General features: G+C 43.2%; 2 protein-coding genes across 5 annotated transcripts in view; one reads left to right on the plus strand and one right to left on the minus strand.

Moving 5' to 3' along the window:
* The window catches only part of LOC147023047 (uncharacterized), a 119,235-nt gene extending 115,241 nt beyond the window's left edge, over positions 1-3,994 (minus strand). The window contains exon 1 of the mRNA XM_085890320.1: positions 3,598-3,994. Coding sequence (XP_085746446.1) covers positions 3,598-3,994 — 397 coding nt within the window. The remainder of the gene's footprint in view (positions 1-3,597) is intronic.
* Positions 3,582-18,110, plus strand: BTBD3 (BTB domain containing 3). 4 transcript variants are annotated; one of them, XM_085888047.1, is made up of 5 exons: positions 3,582-3,716; positions 4,943-5,177; positions 5,559-5,649; positions 14,545-14,663; positions 16,342-18,110. In XM_085888047.1, the coding sequence occupies exons 2-5, from the start codon at positions 5,041-5,043 to the stop codon at positions 17,372-17,374; spliced, it is 1,380 nt and encodes a 459-aa protein (XP_085744173.1). In that variant the 5' UTR covers positions 3,582-3,716; positions 4,943-5,040; the 3' UTR covers positions 17,375-18,110. The 4 variants fall into 4 exon arrangements, with proteins under 4 accessions (XP_085744173.1, XP_085744171.1, XP_085744172.1 ...); XM_085888045.1 differs by having other exon boundaries at positions 3,591-3,716; positions 4,746-5,177; XM_085888046.1 differs by lacking the exon at positions 3,582-3,716 and adding an exon at positions 3,813-3,926.
* Positions 18,111-18,452: the final 342 nt, after the last annotated feature.

The raw sequence follows: 18,452 nt of genomic DNA on the forward strand, positions 1-18,452 counted from the left end.
GGGGGGGGGGCGGGGGAGGTCATCCATTTGGAGACAAGCAATCCGGCAGTATATAGCAAGTACCAGGAAGGCTACCATGTGGTTCGCTGGAGTGATCAGTTCTGGGCTGGACTTGGGTCCGATCTTATCGAACAGACACTTATGCGATCACTCAAGTCGACTGGTGGATTGACCAGGGGCAGTGGCATGACGGAAGAGCAACGTGCCCTGTGGACACTGTCGCCCCCCCCCCCCGTATGTTCGGAATATAATGTAGCCATGCAAGAATTCAATGATTGCACTTACACGTCGAGTGAACAGCACAAGGAAGCCACCAAGTCCAGGATGGAGAGGGACCAGTCAGATCTAGCAAAAATCCAAGAAAAACTTCAGTCATGCAATCCGTTCTCTGATGATCCAGCCTTGAGAATTGTTGTCACTGGTGTTGTAGCCAAGGATGAAGTGAATGTCGACAACTTGCAGGTAGTGGGGAAAGAAGTTGCTGAAAAGCTGACTGGACAACCAGTTTTCACCTACACATGCAAAAGGAAGGACAAAGCGAAAACTCTGGGAGATTCATCTGCTGTCCAGGTTACTGGCGACCGAACTTTCGACCCTGCTCTTCTGTTTCAGAGGCTACTTGTCATTTGTCGGGCAGGGAACCTCTCATTGGAGGACGTTCTTGAATATGAATTGTCTCCATTTCCCCCAGCTCTCTTTGAGGCGAAGCACATATTCAGGAAAGCGGACAAGCCACAGCTTGCGAGAGCAATAGATGAATATGTAAAAGGTTTGTCTACCGAAGATGAGTCGGACGATGTACCCAAGACGGACCACTATGTGTTGGATGGTGGCTCACCGATGCATCGCGTTAAGTGGATGAAAGGGAACACATATGGATCTATAGCTAACGGCTATGCTGACTTCGTACTCCGCAAATACGGGAAAGCTACTGTTGTCTTCGACGGTTATTCGGATGAACCATCTATAAAGGACAGCACACACCAGCGTCATCAAAAGAAACATCATCCCAAAGTCAACTTCACAGAAGACACCGTGTTCATGGGGAAAAAAGATGAGTTCTTATCGCATGGTTCCAACAAGCAGGAATTGATAAACATCATTAGCCAAAGGCTAAAGGAAAAGGAGTGCACTGTGATAAACGCAACAGGTGATGCAGACTACGACATCGTGCAAGCAGCAGTACGAGCTTCTCAGCTGCAGTCAACAACACTGATAGGTGAAGATATGGACTTACTTATTCTGCTGCTTCACAATTTTGCTGAAGGTGGCAACCGGGACTTTTACTTCCAATTTGACAAGACGCAGGACCAAAGCAGAGTGTATCACATAAACAGACTGAAGAGCCTCTTAGGATCCCAGGCATCTGCCATGATGCTGTTCGTGCATGCCTTTACTGGATGTGATATGACTTCGCGCATATTTGGGGTTGGCAAGAATTCTCTCTTCCAGAAAGTCATGAAAGGTTATGCTGGTTTGAGGTCATGTGCCCAAGCATTTGCTACACTCGGTCAAAGCACAGATGCAGTTGTAGAGATTGGATACAAGGCAATGGTCCAGGTGTTTGGTGGAAAGGGAACAGATACTCTCACTTCGTTGCGCCACAGCATCTTGACAAAGAAAGTGGTATCGGCTGTGTCGTTTGTTACCCCAGAGCGTCTGCCGCCAACTGAAGCGGCTACTAAGCACCATTCACTCTGCACGTATTTCTAGATCATGACATGGATGGGAGAAGAGGCAGATTTGGAAGCAACAGACTGGGGGTGGAAAACAGAGGAGAATCAGTTCATCCCGGTAATGAATGAAATGAATGCCGCACCAGACTCTTTGCTTAAGGTAGTTCACTGCAACTGCACTACCGGGTGCAGTACTCAACGTTGCACATGCAGAACCTACGGTCTACCATGCACATCAGCTTGTGGACAGTGCCAAGTGCAGTCATGTAGCAACCCTTTCAATCAAATGATGGGGGATGAGAATGATGACAATGACAATGCTGAGATGATCTAGGGCGACAATCAGCGTGGCTTATGGTAAGGCTGTGTGGCATACATACAGATTTCTTTTGGATTGATGATGTCCCATCTATGTAATTACAGGAAAGGGACAGCTTAACCAGTTCAAGGACTTAAATGATAGCATCACATGTCATTACATATTATAAAACAACAGATTTTCTATGGCATACTCATTTATCTTTTAGCGATGACGTCAAATACGATTATACGTCATAGTTACGTCATAGTACGTCATAGGCGGATGTAACTATGTTTATTCGATTCAGAAACCCCATGTTCCTATCTGTTGCAAATACATTTATAGGGTCTAAAATCAACCATAAAAAAGTTTGTAGTACATTGAAATTTTCATTGGCGGCCATCTTGAAATATGCCAATTAACCCCTTTACCGGGGTCAGATTACCCGAGACTTTTTTTCTGGCACGCAGCATGACCTATTAAAACATTTAAAACAATAAAACGTTTTGTTGCAATTTTTTGGGGGTTCAACCGTATGTTGACTCTACTAACAGCTCAGTGGGTGATACACACTGATGTCTGTATTTTATTTCACTGATCTGTATACGTGTATTTTGCTTTCGTTATGAACTCTTTTATATATTCCCCATAAAAAGCAACCAACATAAACAAGAACAAAAAACATTATTTTTAAATGTAAAGGGATGAAATCTCAAAAAAAACAGCCAAACAAGGTAGGAATGACACCACATTACGATGCCACAATATGACACCACAATCCTCATGGATTACCATCACGACATCTTTTGAAATTTTACTTTTGTTGTGGGATTGTGATGGATGAAGAAAAAGAATGAAGAATGACACCACGTTACGATGCCACAATATGACACCACAATCCTCTTATGGATTACCATCACGATATCTTTAGACGTTCCGTCACAATCCCATAACAAAAGTGAAATATCAATTGATGTTGTGGTGTCGTATGGTGGCATCGTAACGTAGTGTCATTCCTACCTTGCTTGTTTTTTTTTTTTTGAGATTTCATCCATGATTTTACATTTTTTAAATTATTATTATTATTACAATATGATGGGTGTTGATTACAAGCACTGTTGAGACTCTTGAGACAGATTCCCTCAAAAAAAGATTAAATCCACACTCAATAAACTCCGTTTGGTCGACCTGGTCAAATTTTGCGCACCCTTGCACATTGGAATTGTTGTATGTCGAACATTATAATTATATATTTGTTCAACCCAAATGTCAGTAATTTTGTATCGGCCTCCAAGTAAGAAATCCAAAAAAAAAAGAGCTGTCCTGGTAAATAGTCATCGAACGTCCAGTTTCCAACACGCTCCATGCCAAATGGAAACATTCAGTTCGTGCAGTAGGCTGAACAGACAAGTAGCTTATCTCCAAAAACGAATGTTCGTCGCTGTATTTATGCTCACACACTGCTCGGGTGTGTAAAACTATTCCCACTCACATCAATACCCTGGGAAACGACAGTTTGCTCGCCAATCCCTCACTCTTCCCGCCCACTTCCCGCATTCAACACTGCCCACTGTTGACACTGTGCACCTCCCAATTCCACACTCTGCCCATCCCACGAACCAGGGTCGCGAGGAACGACGAGACGAGCCCTCCACTGGGCCCACGTAGGAGCAGCGCTTCTTGAGTCCGCTGTGGTTGCCGCTGGACTGTACCAGATCTTGGTGGCTCTCTTCAGCTTGGTAGGGGGCTCTCGAGACTGAACCGGGCGCCACCAAGCGGCGGGTTTGACATGCACAGGGAGAGTAAAAGGAGAAAGAGAAAGAAAGAGACAGAGGGTTAGAGGGGATAAGGGGGGGGGGGGAAGAGAGAGAGAGAGAGAGCGAGAGAGAGAGAGAGAGACACATTTCCACAAGGCATAAATCTCTGCAGGAGTAAGAGGATACCAGCAGGTGTGTGTTTCTTTTGTTGTGATTGTTGCACTTTTAATTCTTGCAGCTGTGTTTGTTTTAGGACACATTTGTGAGGATACAGATTTGGTGTTTTAATTTTAAGGGAGAGGAGAGAGCATGGTGGGATGCCGTGAAGGAGCAAAACGAGTGAGTCTGGGATCCAGGAAGAACATGGGATTGAATGGATTGATCAGTGTGAGTTCACTGGATAACTCAATAGTTTCCTGGTAGTTTACTTGCATAACTGGTTGGGTTAACAATTGAGCTGGCTCACTATGGAGCCTTCGTATATCTGGAACAAGGTATTGAAATAGGATAGATAGGAGAGGAAAAATAAATGAGGGGGTATGAAGAGCGGACAACCAAGGAAAGGGAGGGAAAAGGAGGGAAGATACACAGTTTGTGCCACTCATTGTTTACATTCTGTTCTGCTGAGAAGGCATTTGCCATCCTCCCCCTCCAATTTCCCAACCTACCTTTTCTTTGGATTCACCTTTAAACTTGTTTTCCATCCATGTAGATTTGAAAAACCTTCATCAACTCCCACCACTCATTCCGTTTGTCCCGCCCCTAATTTTATTCGTCTCACCCATTCTTTCATTAGTTCTGCCCCTCGCTTCCAATCTCGATCCTTTTCTAACTTTTCTTCCCCGTTTTCCATTTTTCCAAACATCTCCCTCCTTCCCTCCCTACCCAACACCAACTAACTGTCCCTACCCGCTGTTCGGATTCTCTGTCCCTCCATTGTCCTTGCAATTGTCACACGGTTTCTCCCTCCACCTTCCTTTCCCTCCCTCTTCCTACCCTAACTGGAAGAAGATCCCTCCCCACCAGCGGTTGGGATGCAGGAGGAGAAGCTTATCGGTCGCACATCTTCATAACAGCAACCGTCAAATGTCTTTATTTGATTGTCATTTCGTAAGAATTAGGTCATTGAAGAGATCACTACTTTAGCGTTCCTTACCCAATGAATGGGGTGAGTATGAAGTGCTTGTCATTCTTCTTGCTGCTGCCAGAGGCACTCAAGAAGAAGTCCTGGGGATCAGGGCTCACCAAGCGCTCACCACCGGCGTGCTACGAGTTGGTGTCGCTGAGCTTGAGGAGAAAGAAGACGATGATGATGACCTCAGATAATTTTGAGGGCAAGGAGTCCGTGGCACAGGCACAATGCCCATCTGAAAGCAGGAACGTCAACAACAATCACGTCACGAACACCAACTGGCAGGGACTGTATGCCACCATCAGAGAGAGGTGATGGGGACTTGGAGTCTCACTGTGATACGTGTGCATATATTGTGTATATATCTATACATATATATATATATATATACATACATACATACATACACACACACACACACACACACACACACACACACACACACACACACACACACACACACACACACACACACACACACACGACTCAATGGTAATTAAAATCAAGCCGTGGCTCCATGAAAGTGTTTAAAACGCTTGCTGGCCCCAGCATTATGTGTACTATGGAAACAGCTTCAGAGTGGAAATAGAACTGTTTCTCTTGCATGCAGATTACATTTGCTCTGCTGTTTGTAACTTTTAATTTTTAATGCTTGTACCCAATTCCTGACTTTCATTTGTATTCTTCTCCAGAAATGCTGTTATGTTTAACAACGAACTCATGGCTGATGTCCACTTTGTCGTGGGTCCTCAGGGAGACTTCCAGCGTGTTCCAGGACACAAAGTGAGTACTGTGTGTGTATGTCGGACATGTTTCGAAGACTCGACCAAGACAAGCTTTTGACTGTTTGATTTCTTACTTTGCATTACATTCCTCAATCTGATTCAAAACCTCTGTAACATATTATTTCTCAGTGGATGGAAAATTATTTGGCATTCAATTCGTATTTTAAGATTTTTATGAATTGTTTGTTGATTGTTGATCGTGGTTGATGACCTGTCAGCTTTTAATGCAGCAAATTACCTTTTTGTACTTGCCCTCTCTCCTTTCCCTGCCTGTGTTTTGACATTCAATAAATGGGCAGGTGATGTCTACGTTATCTTTAATAACTTTAGTAATGAGGCCGAGCAAAGCGAGGTGGAGGCCGTTTAATCCTGATTTGTGAAGCACCCTACAACCCATACCCACGGAAAGGAACGCAGGCCACATGTTCTATCCGGTCATCACGTAACTTTGTAAAAAAAATTCAAAAAATTATCTATGGGGAGGAGCTCTTATGTTGACAGTTTGTGTCAATCGCTCAAGCCTTTTCAGAGAAAACGAATTTAGTGGGAAGAAGGGTAGGATAACTGATGAAAAGATGGGATTTATCCGTGCATGAGCAAAGCCTACGTGTTGCCTCACTGATGGAGCAATTAGTTATCGTGTTTGCCAAAAAATTTGGGTGAGAAGTAGAAGAAAAGGAAGACAAATTTACCCATGCATAGAGTGCTTTCACCCCTTCCCCATCCTCACATCCCGCTCCCGCATGCCCCTTTGCCCCCCCCCCCACCCCGTTCCTCTTGATGTCCCTTCCCACTTGAAATGTCTCCAACACGATGACAGGCTTTTGACAGGACCCTCTGGTTTTCGTTTTTTTTGGGGGGGGGGGGTGGGGGGAGAAGGGAAGGCGGAAAATTTACCTGTGCGAAGAGTGCTTTAACATCAGGGTTGCCCAGGTAAAAAAAAGGAAATTGTAATACCCTCTGCCACCACCACCAGGTTGTGCTCCAGGGTACTCATTTACCGAGACAATTTACCGAGGGATCAGTGTCGAGTTCAAATCCCGCTCAGCTGTTGAATTTATACCGGGTGGGGTTAACTTGACCTGTCATCCTTCCGAGGTCAGCAAAATGAGTGCCAGCATGCTGGTATACTGTCGGAGTGGTGACCCATTCAGGATTTCTGCCCAATAGCCAAGGAGACTGCTTCAGCAGCACCAACACTCTGCATAGAGTATGGTCCCAATGGATGGATCGTAGCTGAGGTACCCGGCGTTGCCCTGTATAAATTCCACATTATTTCCTCAGTTTAAATCATATAAAGTTTCAGAAAAAAGGCTTTTTCTGAGGAGATTGTCTTTCTTGCAATGTTTCTGTTGCTCTGGCTGTTGCATGTCGTTCACGGTCAGCTCCAAGACGTGATTGTTTTTCTTATGAGCTTTCCTGCTTCCTTCTTTTTTTTCTGGCTGATGTAGATCTGCCCAAACTTGCTCGTTTCTTTGATGGCATGGAAAAGTTGTTGGTATTTTCAAAAACTGCAAAAAACATTGCCCCATGAACTTCCTGTGACAGCCATTACACACATGACGGGACCTGATGTAGCAGAACATGACGGGACCAATTTTCAGGAAAAATGCACCAAAATCTGGAATTGCACCAATCTAACTGCAGGTACAGTCAAATGCAGTGTTTCTGCAGATCCCGTACACTCCACACTCCTTTCTTGGTGGCTCTAGGTCAAATGGTTTGAGCTTGCATAAAGAACAGACAAACAAACAGTCAGGCTGACCGACTATGTGTTCCCATTCTTCATCCCATAAGAGGTTCTCGTGCCAAATTTGGTATCTCAAGGTCAAACGGTTTGCACTTGCATAAAGGACAGAAAAACAGACAGGCCAAAATATACATAAGGCTGGAAGGGCACTCCTTTGAGTGTATACCTCCACCACGTAATGCCTGATCCACAATATCATATCGGGCCCAATACATTTTTGAAATATCATGCTATACAGTACGAACCCCAAATAATTCTCGTATACAGATCTGGATTCGGATCTTCACCAAAATCGAATCAATTCGTCCTTGTAACACACCAAGTTCTTGCAACAACCCTGTCCATCAAGTTTCGTCCAAATCCATCCACAACTTTTTGAGATGTCCTGCTATATATCATTTTTAGCCCCATTTCTCAATGGTGAAGAATCACTTTAAAAATTTTAGAAGTCGGATCTTCACCAAAATCTAATCAGTTCGTCCTTGTCACACACCGAACCTGTCCACAAAATTTCATCTGGATACGTCCACAACTTTTTGAGATATCCTGTACACAAACAAACAGACAGACAAACAGAAAGAAAGCGGTGAAAACATCACCTCCTTCACCTTCGGTGGTGGAGGTAATAAGATAAGATCATATATATATATATATATATATATATATATATATATATATATATATATATATATATATATATATATATATATATATATATATATATATATATATATATATATACAGTGGGGAGAACAAGTATTTGATACTTGCCGATTTTGAAGGTTTTCCCACTTACAAAGCATGTAGAGGTCGAGTTTTCATCATAGGTACACTTCAACTGTGAAAGACGGAATCTAAAACAAAAATTCTGAAAATCACATTGTATGATTTTTAAATAATTAATTTTCATTATATTGCATGAAATAAGTATTTGATCACCTACCAACCAGTAAAAATTCCGGCTCTCACAGACCTGTTAGTTTTGTCTTTAAGAATCCCTCCCATTCTCCACTCATTACCTGCATTAACTGCACCTGTTTGAACTCGTTATCTGCATAAAAGACAGCTGTCCGCACTCAATCAATCAGACTCCAACCTCTCCACAATGGGCAAGACCAGAGAGCTGTCTAAGGACATCAGGGACAAAATTGTAGACTTGCACAAGGCTGGGATGGGCTACAGGACAATAGGCAAGCAGCTTGGTGAGAAGGCAACAACTGTTGGCGCAATTATTAGAAAATGGAAGAAGTTCAAGATAACAGTCAATCTCCCTCGGTCTGGGGCTCCATGCAAGATCTCACCTCGTGGAGCCTCAATTATCATGAGAGGTGAGGGATCAGCCCAGAACTACACGGCAGGACCTGGTCAATGACCTGAAGAGAGCTGGGACCACAGTATCAAAGAAAACCATAAGTAACACACTACGCCATCATGGATTAAAATCCTGCAGCGCACGCAAGGTCCCTCTGCTCAAGCCAGCGCATGTCAAGGCCCGTCTGCCAATGACCATCTGGATGATCCAGAGGAGGAATGGGAGAAGGTCATGTGGTCTGATGAGACCAAAATAGAGCTTTTTGGTTTAAACTCCACTCGCTGTGTTTGGAGGAAGAAGAAGGATGAGTACAACCCCAAGAACACCATCCCAACCGTGAAGCATGGTGGTGGAAACATCATTCTCTGGGGATGCTTTTCTGCAAAGGGGACAGGACAACTGCACCGTATTGAGGGGAGGATGGATGGGGCCATGTATCGCGAGATCTTGGCCAACAACCTCCTTCCCTCAACAAGAGCATTGAAGATGGGGCGTGGCTGGGTCTTCCAGCATGACAACGACCCGAAACACACAGCCAGGGCAACTAAGGACTGGCTCCGTAAGAAGCATCTCAAGGTCCTGGAGTGGTCTAGCCAGTCTCCAGACCTGAACCCAATGGAAAATCTTTGGATGGAGCTGAAAGTCTGTGTTGCCCAGCGACAGCCCCGAAACCTGAAGGATCTGGAGAAGATCTGTATGGAGGAGTGGGCCAAAATCCCTGCTGCAGTCTGGGCAAACCTGGTTAAGAACTGCAGGAAACGTCTGATCTCTGTAATTGCAAACAAAGGTTTCTGTACCAAATATTAAGTTCTGTTTTTCTGATGTATCAAATACTTATTTCATGCAATAAAATGCAAATTAATTATTTAAAAATCATACAATGTGATTTTCAGGATTTTTGTTTAAGATTCCGTCTTTCACAGTTGAAGTGTACCTATGATGAAAACTAGACCTCTACGTGCTTTGTAAGTGGGAAAACCTGCAAAATCGGCAGTGTATCAAATTCTTGTTCTCCCCACTGTATATATATATATATATATATATATATATATATATATATATATATATATATATATATATATATATATATATATATATATATATATATATATATATATATATATATATATATTTTTTTTTTTGCAGACCCGGGGTTGCGGGGGTACTACAAGGGTGAGGGGTATGCTTGGTTCTCCCCAGACTCACTGGGAATCGCAGGCCGTCGCACGCAAAAAACTGTGCGTCATGGCGGGACGCTAAACGACTGCGAACGCCAATAGCTTGATTCCATGACTTAGGGTCCTCGGTCTGACATCGTTTACCTACGAACACGTGATCTCCTTAGCATGGAATTGCGCCCTCAGAAATTATGCAAGTATCTTTATTTGATCGTGATTAATGCAGCCGAGCTTTCCGCGACCACAATGCCGTACTGATACAAGAGCCCATTAGTGGGGAATTATAACCTCCCCGCTAATCTACGTATGGATATTGCTGGATCAATGGAGGAAAGGCCAACCACGGGCAGATTGGAAATATAACAATAATTTATTTACAATGAGTGATGAGGGGTACCGTGAAGGAGGGAGGGAAACTTAAGGGCTTTAGTGGCTTAAAAGGGAAACCAGTGCAGGAAAAGGGGAAATGCAATATAAAGAGTGTAATCAAGGTGTGTATTTATAAAAAAGGGAAAGCAAATGTACAAGTTGCAGACTTAACCTATGCCTTACCTACCGGCTAACAAAACAGGGTAGCCACCAGACCACACACATGGGGAGACAAATTGGGACTGGTATGTACGTCACCGTCGCTCTCCCCAACTTGGTTCTGCTCTCCGAACCCAAGAGCTCGATCGGGTTCGGAGCCACGACCAGGACCCCGATAGCTTGAGGCAAAAGAAGGAAAGAGCATGGCAACCAGGACCAAGGTAGCTCAGGGACGACAACAGAGAGAGGGAGAGATAGAGAGGCAACCAGGACCAAGGTAGCTTGGGGGCGATGACAGAGAGAGAGAGAGAGAGAGAGAGAGAGAGAGAGAGAGAGAGAGAGAGAGAGAGAGAGAGAGAGAGAGAGAGAGAGAGAGAGAGAGAGAGAGAGAGAGAGAGAGAGAGAGAGAGAATCAGCGCGCCGGGCATAGCTTTATAGCCCTGGGGACAGGCGGGACCAAAGAGCCACACATCAGATCCCCGAGGCGGCCTGGGACCAGCCATTGGGCTATGTCAGACCTCACGAGCCGGCCCCATGCCAGCCATTGCAGGGTTCCCCCGCAGCCCGGCCCATTCTGCCGCCCAGCCAGATATTCAGTCATTTGGTCCTTCCGGCTGTCGTCATGGACATAGCTCCGCACTTAACATTGGGGGGGGGGGGGATCCCTTCTACCGCCATGCTCCTGGGACGAACCCCAAATGTCCAACAATGTGCATGGCACAAGGCCAGGAAATGGGGCAATAATTTCAGGGAGGCTGGGTTGTGTCTTGGTTCATTTGCCAGTTATTATGGGTGGAGGGGAATAAACGGGGATTATGGAAATGAAATAGAGTACAGGGGGAGACGGCAATAAATTATGTTACAAGTAGACGTCCATACAGATGAACAGACAAACAAAGACTTTGTGGAGCTTTAAACAAAAAAGGGAAATGAGTGAATTTGGCGCATGTTCCAGAATGCTGTTGTACGTAGCACACGTTGAACGCCTGGGAAGTAAAACACGTACACCCTGTGATGACGGCTGTCACAGCACACGTCATCACACTCTGATGTCTCAATTCCCACAATGGGTTGACAGGGAGGTGCTAACTACCCAACCCAACACATTTAATTGAATAATAACCCTATAGGGAAGGTGCTATTGTTAATGTTCATTAAGGAGATAACTATTCTAAAAGCCTACGTGCTGTGTGCATTTCAATTTCAGCATGCGGCTTATAAAACCTCAACAATATACATATACATTATACATATAATATATATATATATACATATATATGCAAGTCTCTGTGGAAGAATTCCCTGGCTGAGTTAATATCAAGAGCAGTTGATATGGGAGATCAGTCTTGAAGAGAGATGGCTGCTTGCAGTCTGTGCCAATCTGCTTCAGTGAACTGCCAGATTTGCTGGCATTGAGGCAGCTCTCTGAGAATTGCCAGAGAGATGTTGACTCTCACAAGCATATGATCAGATGAATCAATTTGAGCAGGGAAGTTTGTCATCACCAAGTCCAGAAGGGAGGATTTTCCATTGGGAGACATCCAGATTGGAAAGTTCACAAATCGAGTCAGTGCCATGGAGTCACAGATGTAATTTATCACAGAAGACTGTTGATTTAAGGTATCTCGACAAGAAAAAAAATTGTGCACAGTCAGAAGTCCAGAAGGGTGGGGTTCATGTCCATCAAATTGGAGGAGACAATAGGCAAGGAGAGACACCAAGGAGTCAGGGACGTCCTGTGGAAGGAAGGTTTCTGTTAAACAGCTGATGTCTGGCCTGTCAGCAGCAGCCTGTATTTGGAGATCTATTAGGTTGGAGCAGAGTCCTCAGATATTTGAGGTTCACACAGTGAGGTACAGGGGAGGAGGCATTCAGAGTGTGGGACAGGTGGTGGGTGAGGGATCGGGGGAGGAGGCTGGGTAGGTGCAAGATGGAGTTGAAGATGAGAGTTCTTGGGACGGGGTGGGGTAGATTAGAGGTGGCCAGATAATGGGAGGGGACGGAACTGTTGTGGGTGGGAAATGGGAGGTGGCTGTATGTGAGGGAAGCTGAGAGGGGCTGGAGTCAGGGGAAGCTGAGATGGGAAGGAGAAGGGGGAACTTGAGAATGTCAGGACAAGAGGGCAAGACGAGGGGGGATCTGAGAGAGGGAGTATTTCATGGGGCGGGTTGGGGGGAATATTTGAGGGGTGTGTTGAGGGGGATGATTGGAGAGAGTGGTGTGATGAGAGATATAGAAAGGGGAGGACATGAAGTGGAGGGATGCTGAAGAGGAGGCATGTATAAGAGGTTAGGTTGGAATGATGTGGGCTTGTGGGAGATGTTGGGGAGGGTACTTACACAGAGGGGTTTGACACTGTAAAGTGTAAAATAACATGAAGGGGATCTGATTTTTGTGTGAAGGCAACCTCTGCAAATTGGACTTTTCAAAATTCCCATATTAACATTCTGAGATAGAGATCATAGGATGTGGGGATGGAAATGTTGTCCAATGCACGGGGAAAGGTCATGCTGTCGGAATTGGAGGATGGATGATAGACCAAGCGGTTCGGTGAGAGACAGGTTTGCACAATATGCCTTGTAAATTTGCCGATGTAAATCTTGAATGGTCCTTGGTCTCGTCTAGAAGACTGTTGATTTAAGGTACCTCCACAAGAAAAAAAATTGTGCACAGTTAAGTCTGGGCTTCTGGCTGACCATGGAACATCTCCAAATCGTGAAATGATATGATGTGGGAACAGGCACTTCAGGAGTCACATTGATGCACAAGCAGTATAGCGATTTGTCCCATCCTGTTGGAACCACGGTTTGATCATCAAATCCCATGTCTGTCTGTTTTCGAGAAAGAAAATTGCTCATCATTTTTTATATCACTCAAATGTCACTGTGACAGTTGCCCCAACTTGCATCGGCCCTATGACTCTGGGCCAAGATTTGCCACACCACACTTTGACACATTCACAGTGTAAATAAAGGTCGTTGCTGGAACTGCTCAGGATATTCTTCTGCCCACAATCAGATATTTTTCTTCTCATCACAACTTGAGAGCTGGAAATGAGCTTCATCTGATATAATTAGTCTCTCAATAAACCTGCCATCCTCCTGGCTCATCCGAAATAACGTTTCACAAAATTCCAACCTTCTTCATTTACTAAGCTTGCATCACTAAGGTCGTGAACCACTTGAATTTTGTATGTAAACATGCATAGTTTGAGTCTATGGTTAGATGGAGGTGCTGCGTAATGGACATGTCTATCATTCCATTACATTAGGACCAGACTCTGTACAGAGCGTTGGTGCTGCCAAAGCAGTCTCCTGGGCTATTGGGCACAATCCTGGACAGGTCACCACTCTGACACAGGATACTCGAATGGCTCAATCATCCCAGCAAGCATTTACTCATTTTGCCGACATCAGAAGAATTACAGGCTGAGTCAACCCCACCTGGTATTCATTCAATAGCCAAGCAGGATTTGAATTCAGGACCCTGGGATCCCAAGCCCACCAGCCTAACCATTAAGCCAACACCATGCATCATTGTGGAATTATAGGACCTTTCTTCTTTGACAAAGAATCCAGACAAAAAGTGACAAACACTGATAGATGTGTCGACATGTTGCATCGAAGATTCCTTCCGGCACGAAGAAGGCAGCAAGACATCACCATGAATCCAGTCATTTTTGCAGTAAAACGGTGTACCGTTTGGTAATTGGTCTTTATTTTGAGTACGAATGCTTCTCGGTGGTCCTGGAAGAGGCGAGATTTGTCCATTGGCAATTTCACTAAACTTTTTGGCATATGTGAGTGTTGTGCTCCTGGAATGACATTTTCTAACATTGTAAATTATTTTGAAGTCTCTTTGAACCTGAATTATTGGACTGTACTTCGAGTTCCAGGATCTTTATTCTTTCGATATTTATCCACTTCTCAATGTCCGTAAATCTTATAATAGCGATCCTTCATAATATGCAATCGAAAATAATTAGCATTGCTGAGGATTTTACTTGAATTTAAACTGTCAGTTATTTATTGGCCACCCAATATATGTTTAAAAGTTGTCTCATAAGTTCCCAAATTGATAGATTTTAATGTGTGTAAGTTTGTGCTCTTTAATTTTTCCCATCAGTACGTGTTGGCTGTTGGAAGCTCAGTATTCCATGCAATGTTCTTTGGAGAGCTTGCCGAGAATGCAGATGAAATCCATATTCCTGATGTGGAACCTGCTGCATTTCTAGCAATGATGAAGTAAGTCAAATTGTTTCATTAGTGAAACATTGCTCTGTTTATTTTTAATCAAAACAATTAAATATTATATTGGCTTTCTCGATGGAAATGTTTTAGAAGTTTTACTTGCCCTTTCATCCACACCAGCCCGAAGTATCCATTCACCTTAGCACTGAATACAACACTGCCACATCGGCCAACCAGAGCATATCCCCACCAGAGCTTGTGTTTGTTTATATATGCTCGAAACACACGATGATTTGTGGTGTGAATGTGCCATATATACTTGTCTGCCTGATTTGGCCTCAGAGAAAGAAAATAAAAATGAGTTGTAGAGTATATATGTATGTGTATATGTATATATATATATATATATATATATATATATATATATATATATATATATAATATAGATGTGTGTGTGTGTGTGTATGAGCATTATTATATCCTCAACATCAAGACCAAAGATGGAAACGTTTTCTTTCCTCAACCATTAAAACAAAAGGATTGGAGCCCATGTTATAAATCACTGCTGAGAGCAAAGAAGTTCCATTAAAACAAATAAAAATAGTCGTAAACCTTTGATCTGGATGTGCTTTGCTCTCGTTGAAACACACTAAAGGATCACTGTAATATCTGCTGCAACAATGAGAAGGGTGCTGCACTGTAAAGAAGAGTGCTTGGTTTAATAGATTCTACAGCTTTGACATGAGTGAAAACAGCAAGCTCCTCCTTGACTGATCAACCTTAAATCATGGTGTGCTGCTTCTTTGCTTTTGAAGTGCGAAGTGAAAAATAACACAAATCTAAAATACCCCAAATGCCATGAAACGTAGCGTCACAAAGGCAAACAAATGCATGGTCTTGTGGGGACATGTCTTTGTTGCACATATACTGTACAGGATATATTATGCACAAGCACCTCCATGTACCTTCGAGAAGTGCCATTAAAAATTAATTTATAAAAATATATTGCACAGTTCCAGTTCAGACAAATTTTCGTTAAAAATATGTTTCATGGAACAAATACATTTGGCTGAATGAGTCTACTGTATTTATTTAAAAAAAAAAATTTTAAGTAGTGTTAATGTCACCAGACTCAGTGGCATAATGGTTAGAGCGTCCACTCTGAGATTGAGAGGTCAGTGGTTCAAACCCCAGCTGAGTCATCCCAAAGACTTCAAAAAAAAAAAAAATGGTACATGCTGCTTCCCTGCTTGACCCTTCGCATTTAAAAGGATATTGCATCGTCAAACAAGGTTGGGAATGCAATGGCACACCACCCAGTATAACCCTTACCAAGTAACTGCTTCGGCAGCTCTGACACTGTAAAGAGTATGTTGCATCAAATCAAATCGAGTGTTAATGTCACAAGGTTAGCTGCACTATTAAGCAGCTGATTTGCTGCATACTTTGCTGTTCAATGTCATGTTAATATGTTTGAATGAGTTGCTGAGATATTATTTGTGACACCAGGTTATGGACCAGTTAAATTCTAAGTGTCATTTGTTACATTTAAACACTTTGGTTAAATAAATAAATAAAACACTCTTGATAAAACTAAATTATGTACTGTATAATTCAACATTTCTCATGAATATTTATTTTCTATTTTTAAGCACAGCAACATGGCTCATGGTTCAATTCACTCTGACAAAATTCAATGGGCCTTGCTGTGAAAAGCTGTCTTATTGCGCAGGTACATTTACTGTGATGAAATCGAGTTGGAGGCAGACACTGTGTTGGCCACCCTGTATGCGGCCAAGAAATACATGGTGCCACACCTGGCACGCGCTTGTGTTGATTTCCTCGAGACCAGCCTCAGCGCCAAGAATGCTTGCGTGCTCCTTTCCCAGAGCCGCCTTTTTGAAGAGCCGCAGTTGATGCAGCGGTGCTGGGAGGTGATAGATGCACAGGCTGAGTTAGCACTCAAATCAGAAGGTTTTTGTGATGTTGACTATGACACGCTTGAAACTATACTTAAGCGAGAGACGCTCAAGATCAGAGAGCTCAGCGTGTTTGAATCGGCGCTTGGTTGGGCTGAGGTGGAATGCCACCGGATGAGTATTAAACCCTCACTCGACAACAAGCGCCGAATGCTTGGCAAAGCCCTTTACCTTATCCGTGTGCCTGCCATGCATGTTGAGGAGTTCGCCAATGGTGTGGCGCAATCAGGTATTCTGACACTTGAGGAGACAAACAATATATTTTTGTGGTACACTGCCACTAAGAAGCCACAGCTACGGTTCCCCACATCTCCACGCAAAGGACTGGTACCACAGCGTTGTCATCGTTTCCAGTCCTGTGCTTACCGAAGTAACCAGTGGAGGTACCGTGGACGTTGTGACTCAATACAGTTTGCTGTGGATAAACGAGCATTCATCGCTGGCTTCGGTCTCTATGGCTCGAGCTGTGGTTCAGCTGAATATACTGTCCGTGTGGAGCTCAAGCGGCAGGGCCTAGTCCTGGGTCAGAATGTGGATAAGTTTATATCAGACGGTTCAAGTAACATATTTTCCGTGTGGTTCGAGCACCCTGTGCAAGTGGAGCCAGATACATTTTACACTGCCAGCGCAGTATTAGATGGAGGGGAGTTGAGCTATTTTGGACAGGAGGGAATGACGGAGGTGCAGTATGGCCGAGTAACCTTCCTTTTCCAGTGCTCCTCAGACAGCACCAATGGCACCGGTGTCCAGGGAGGCCAAATCCCTGAACTCATCTTCTACGCATGAAGGAGTTTTTTTGTAAGAAGTTGGCCCGGGGCTTTGATTTGAGGACTCGGAAAGAACTTGAAAAGTTTTAGGATGTCAAGTTGCATGGCAAACTAGTTTTTTCACATTACATGTGGATGTATCATCGGTCCCAACATCTCAAGTACTGTCTGATGAAGTATTAGTGTGCTTTCACCTCTGTTGCACTTGTAAGCTTAACATGATGTTAGATACATGAAATATATTTATGTCATGCTTTGGAGTAGCACTGTCTGCATTTTCTTCCATTTGTCCATATTGTTGGTAAAGTCAATGCATCTATTGTGCGAGTTCCTCCTGTTGGAATAAATAATGATGTTGCACTACTTTTAATCATGTCATTATAAGATGTTTTCAATTAATTCCTAATCTGTTGCTTTTAATCAATTCCTGATGTATGTTTTTTTTTACTCTCTTGTGCTAACGTTTGACAAAGGAATGTCCATATTAAACTGCTGAAACATTTGATTAACACGATGTGATTTATTGTAACACTGAAACTGCTCCACTTTCAAAGCTCCCTTATGCTTTTACCAGTAAGCTATCATCAATACCTGCTGCATGTAATATACTGAACTGTGTGTTTTGAGAATGTAATTACAGAGTTGTATTATATATTTTACCTACCCTCTGTACATGGCACAAATTGAAAAAAAAACACATGATGTTTGCCAATGTTGAACAACAGTGACCAATGAAAAGTACAGTTTGTATAACAGGGTTTGAGTGCATGTCTTTATTGTGCAGTATTTGCTTCATATTTGACTTTACATTCAAATGTTTCACTTTCACGATCTGTCAAAGTTTTGAAGAAACAGACGCCACCAATTCAGATGTATTGTTTTTTTTTTTAAGGAATAAGGTTTACAAATGAAACATTTCAGTCAACGAGTGGCCTTTATTAGGGACTATATGCAGGCTGTTTGGTATTTATATTTTGATGAAGGCTCCACAAGAAAATTTACATTTTACTCCTGCATGTGGCAAAATCTCCCTTTACAGAATGATTGTGCAGTACTTGACTTTTGCCTGAAGTTGTCATTTCTTATTTACACACAGG

This window comes from Eptatretus burgeri, chromosome 7, assembly GCF_056783735.1.
Source record: "Eptatretus burgeri isolate ZD-2024b chromosome 7, Ebu_testis_v1, whole genome shotgun sequence".
Classification (NCBI taxonomy): domain Eukaryota; kingdom Metazoa; phylum Chordata; class Myxini; order Myxiniformes; family Myxinidae; genus Eptatretus; species Eptatretus burgeri.

Excerpts from the sequence above, each read along its gene's own strand:
- BTBD3 (XM_085888045.1), top strand. The coding sequence starts at position 4,894 with ATGAATGGGGTGAGTATGAAGTGCTTGTCATTCTTCTTGCTGCTGCCA. Across the intron at positions 5,178-5,558 it reads TATGCCACCATCAGAGAGAG|AAATGCTGTTATGTTTAACA; the intron begins GTGATGGGGACT and ends ATTCTTCTCCAG. Across the intron at positions 5,650-14,544 it reads AGCGTGTTCCAGGACACAAA|TACGTGTTGGCTGTTGGAAG; the intron begins GTGAGTACTGTG and ends TTTTCCCATCAG.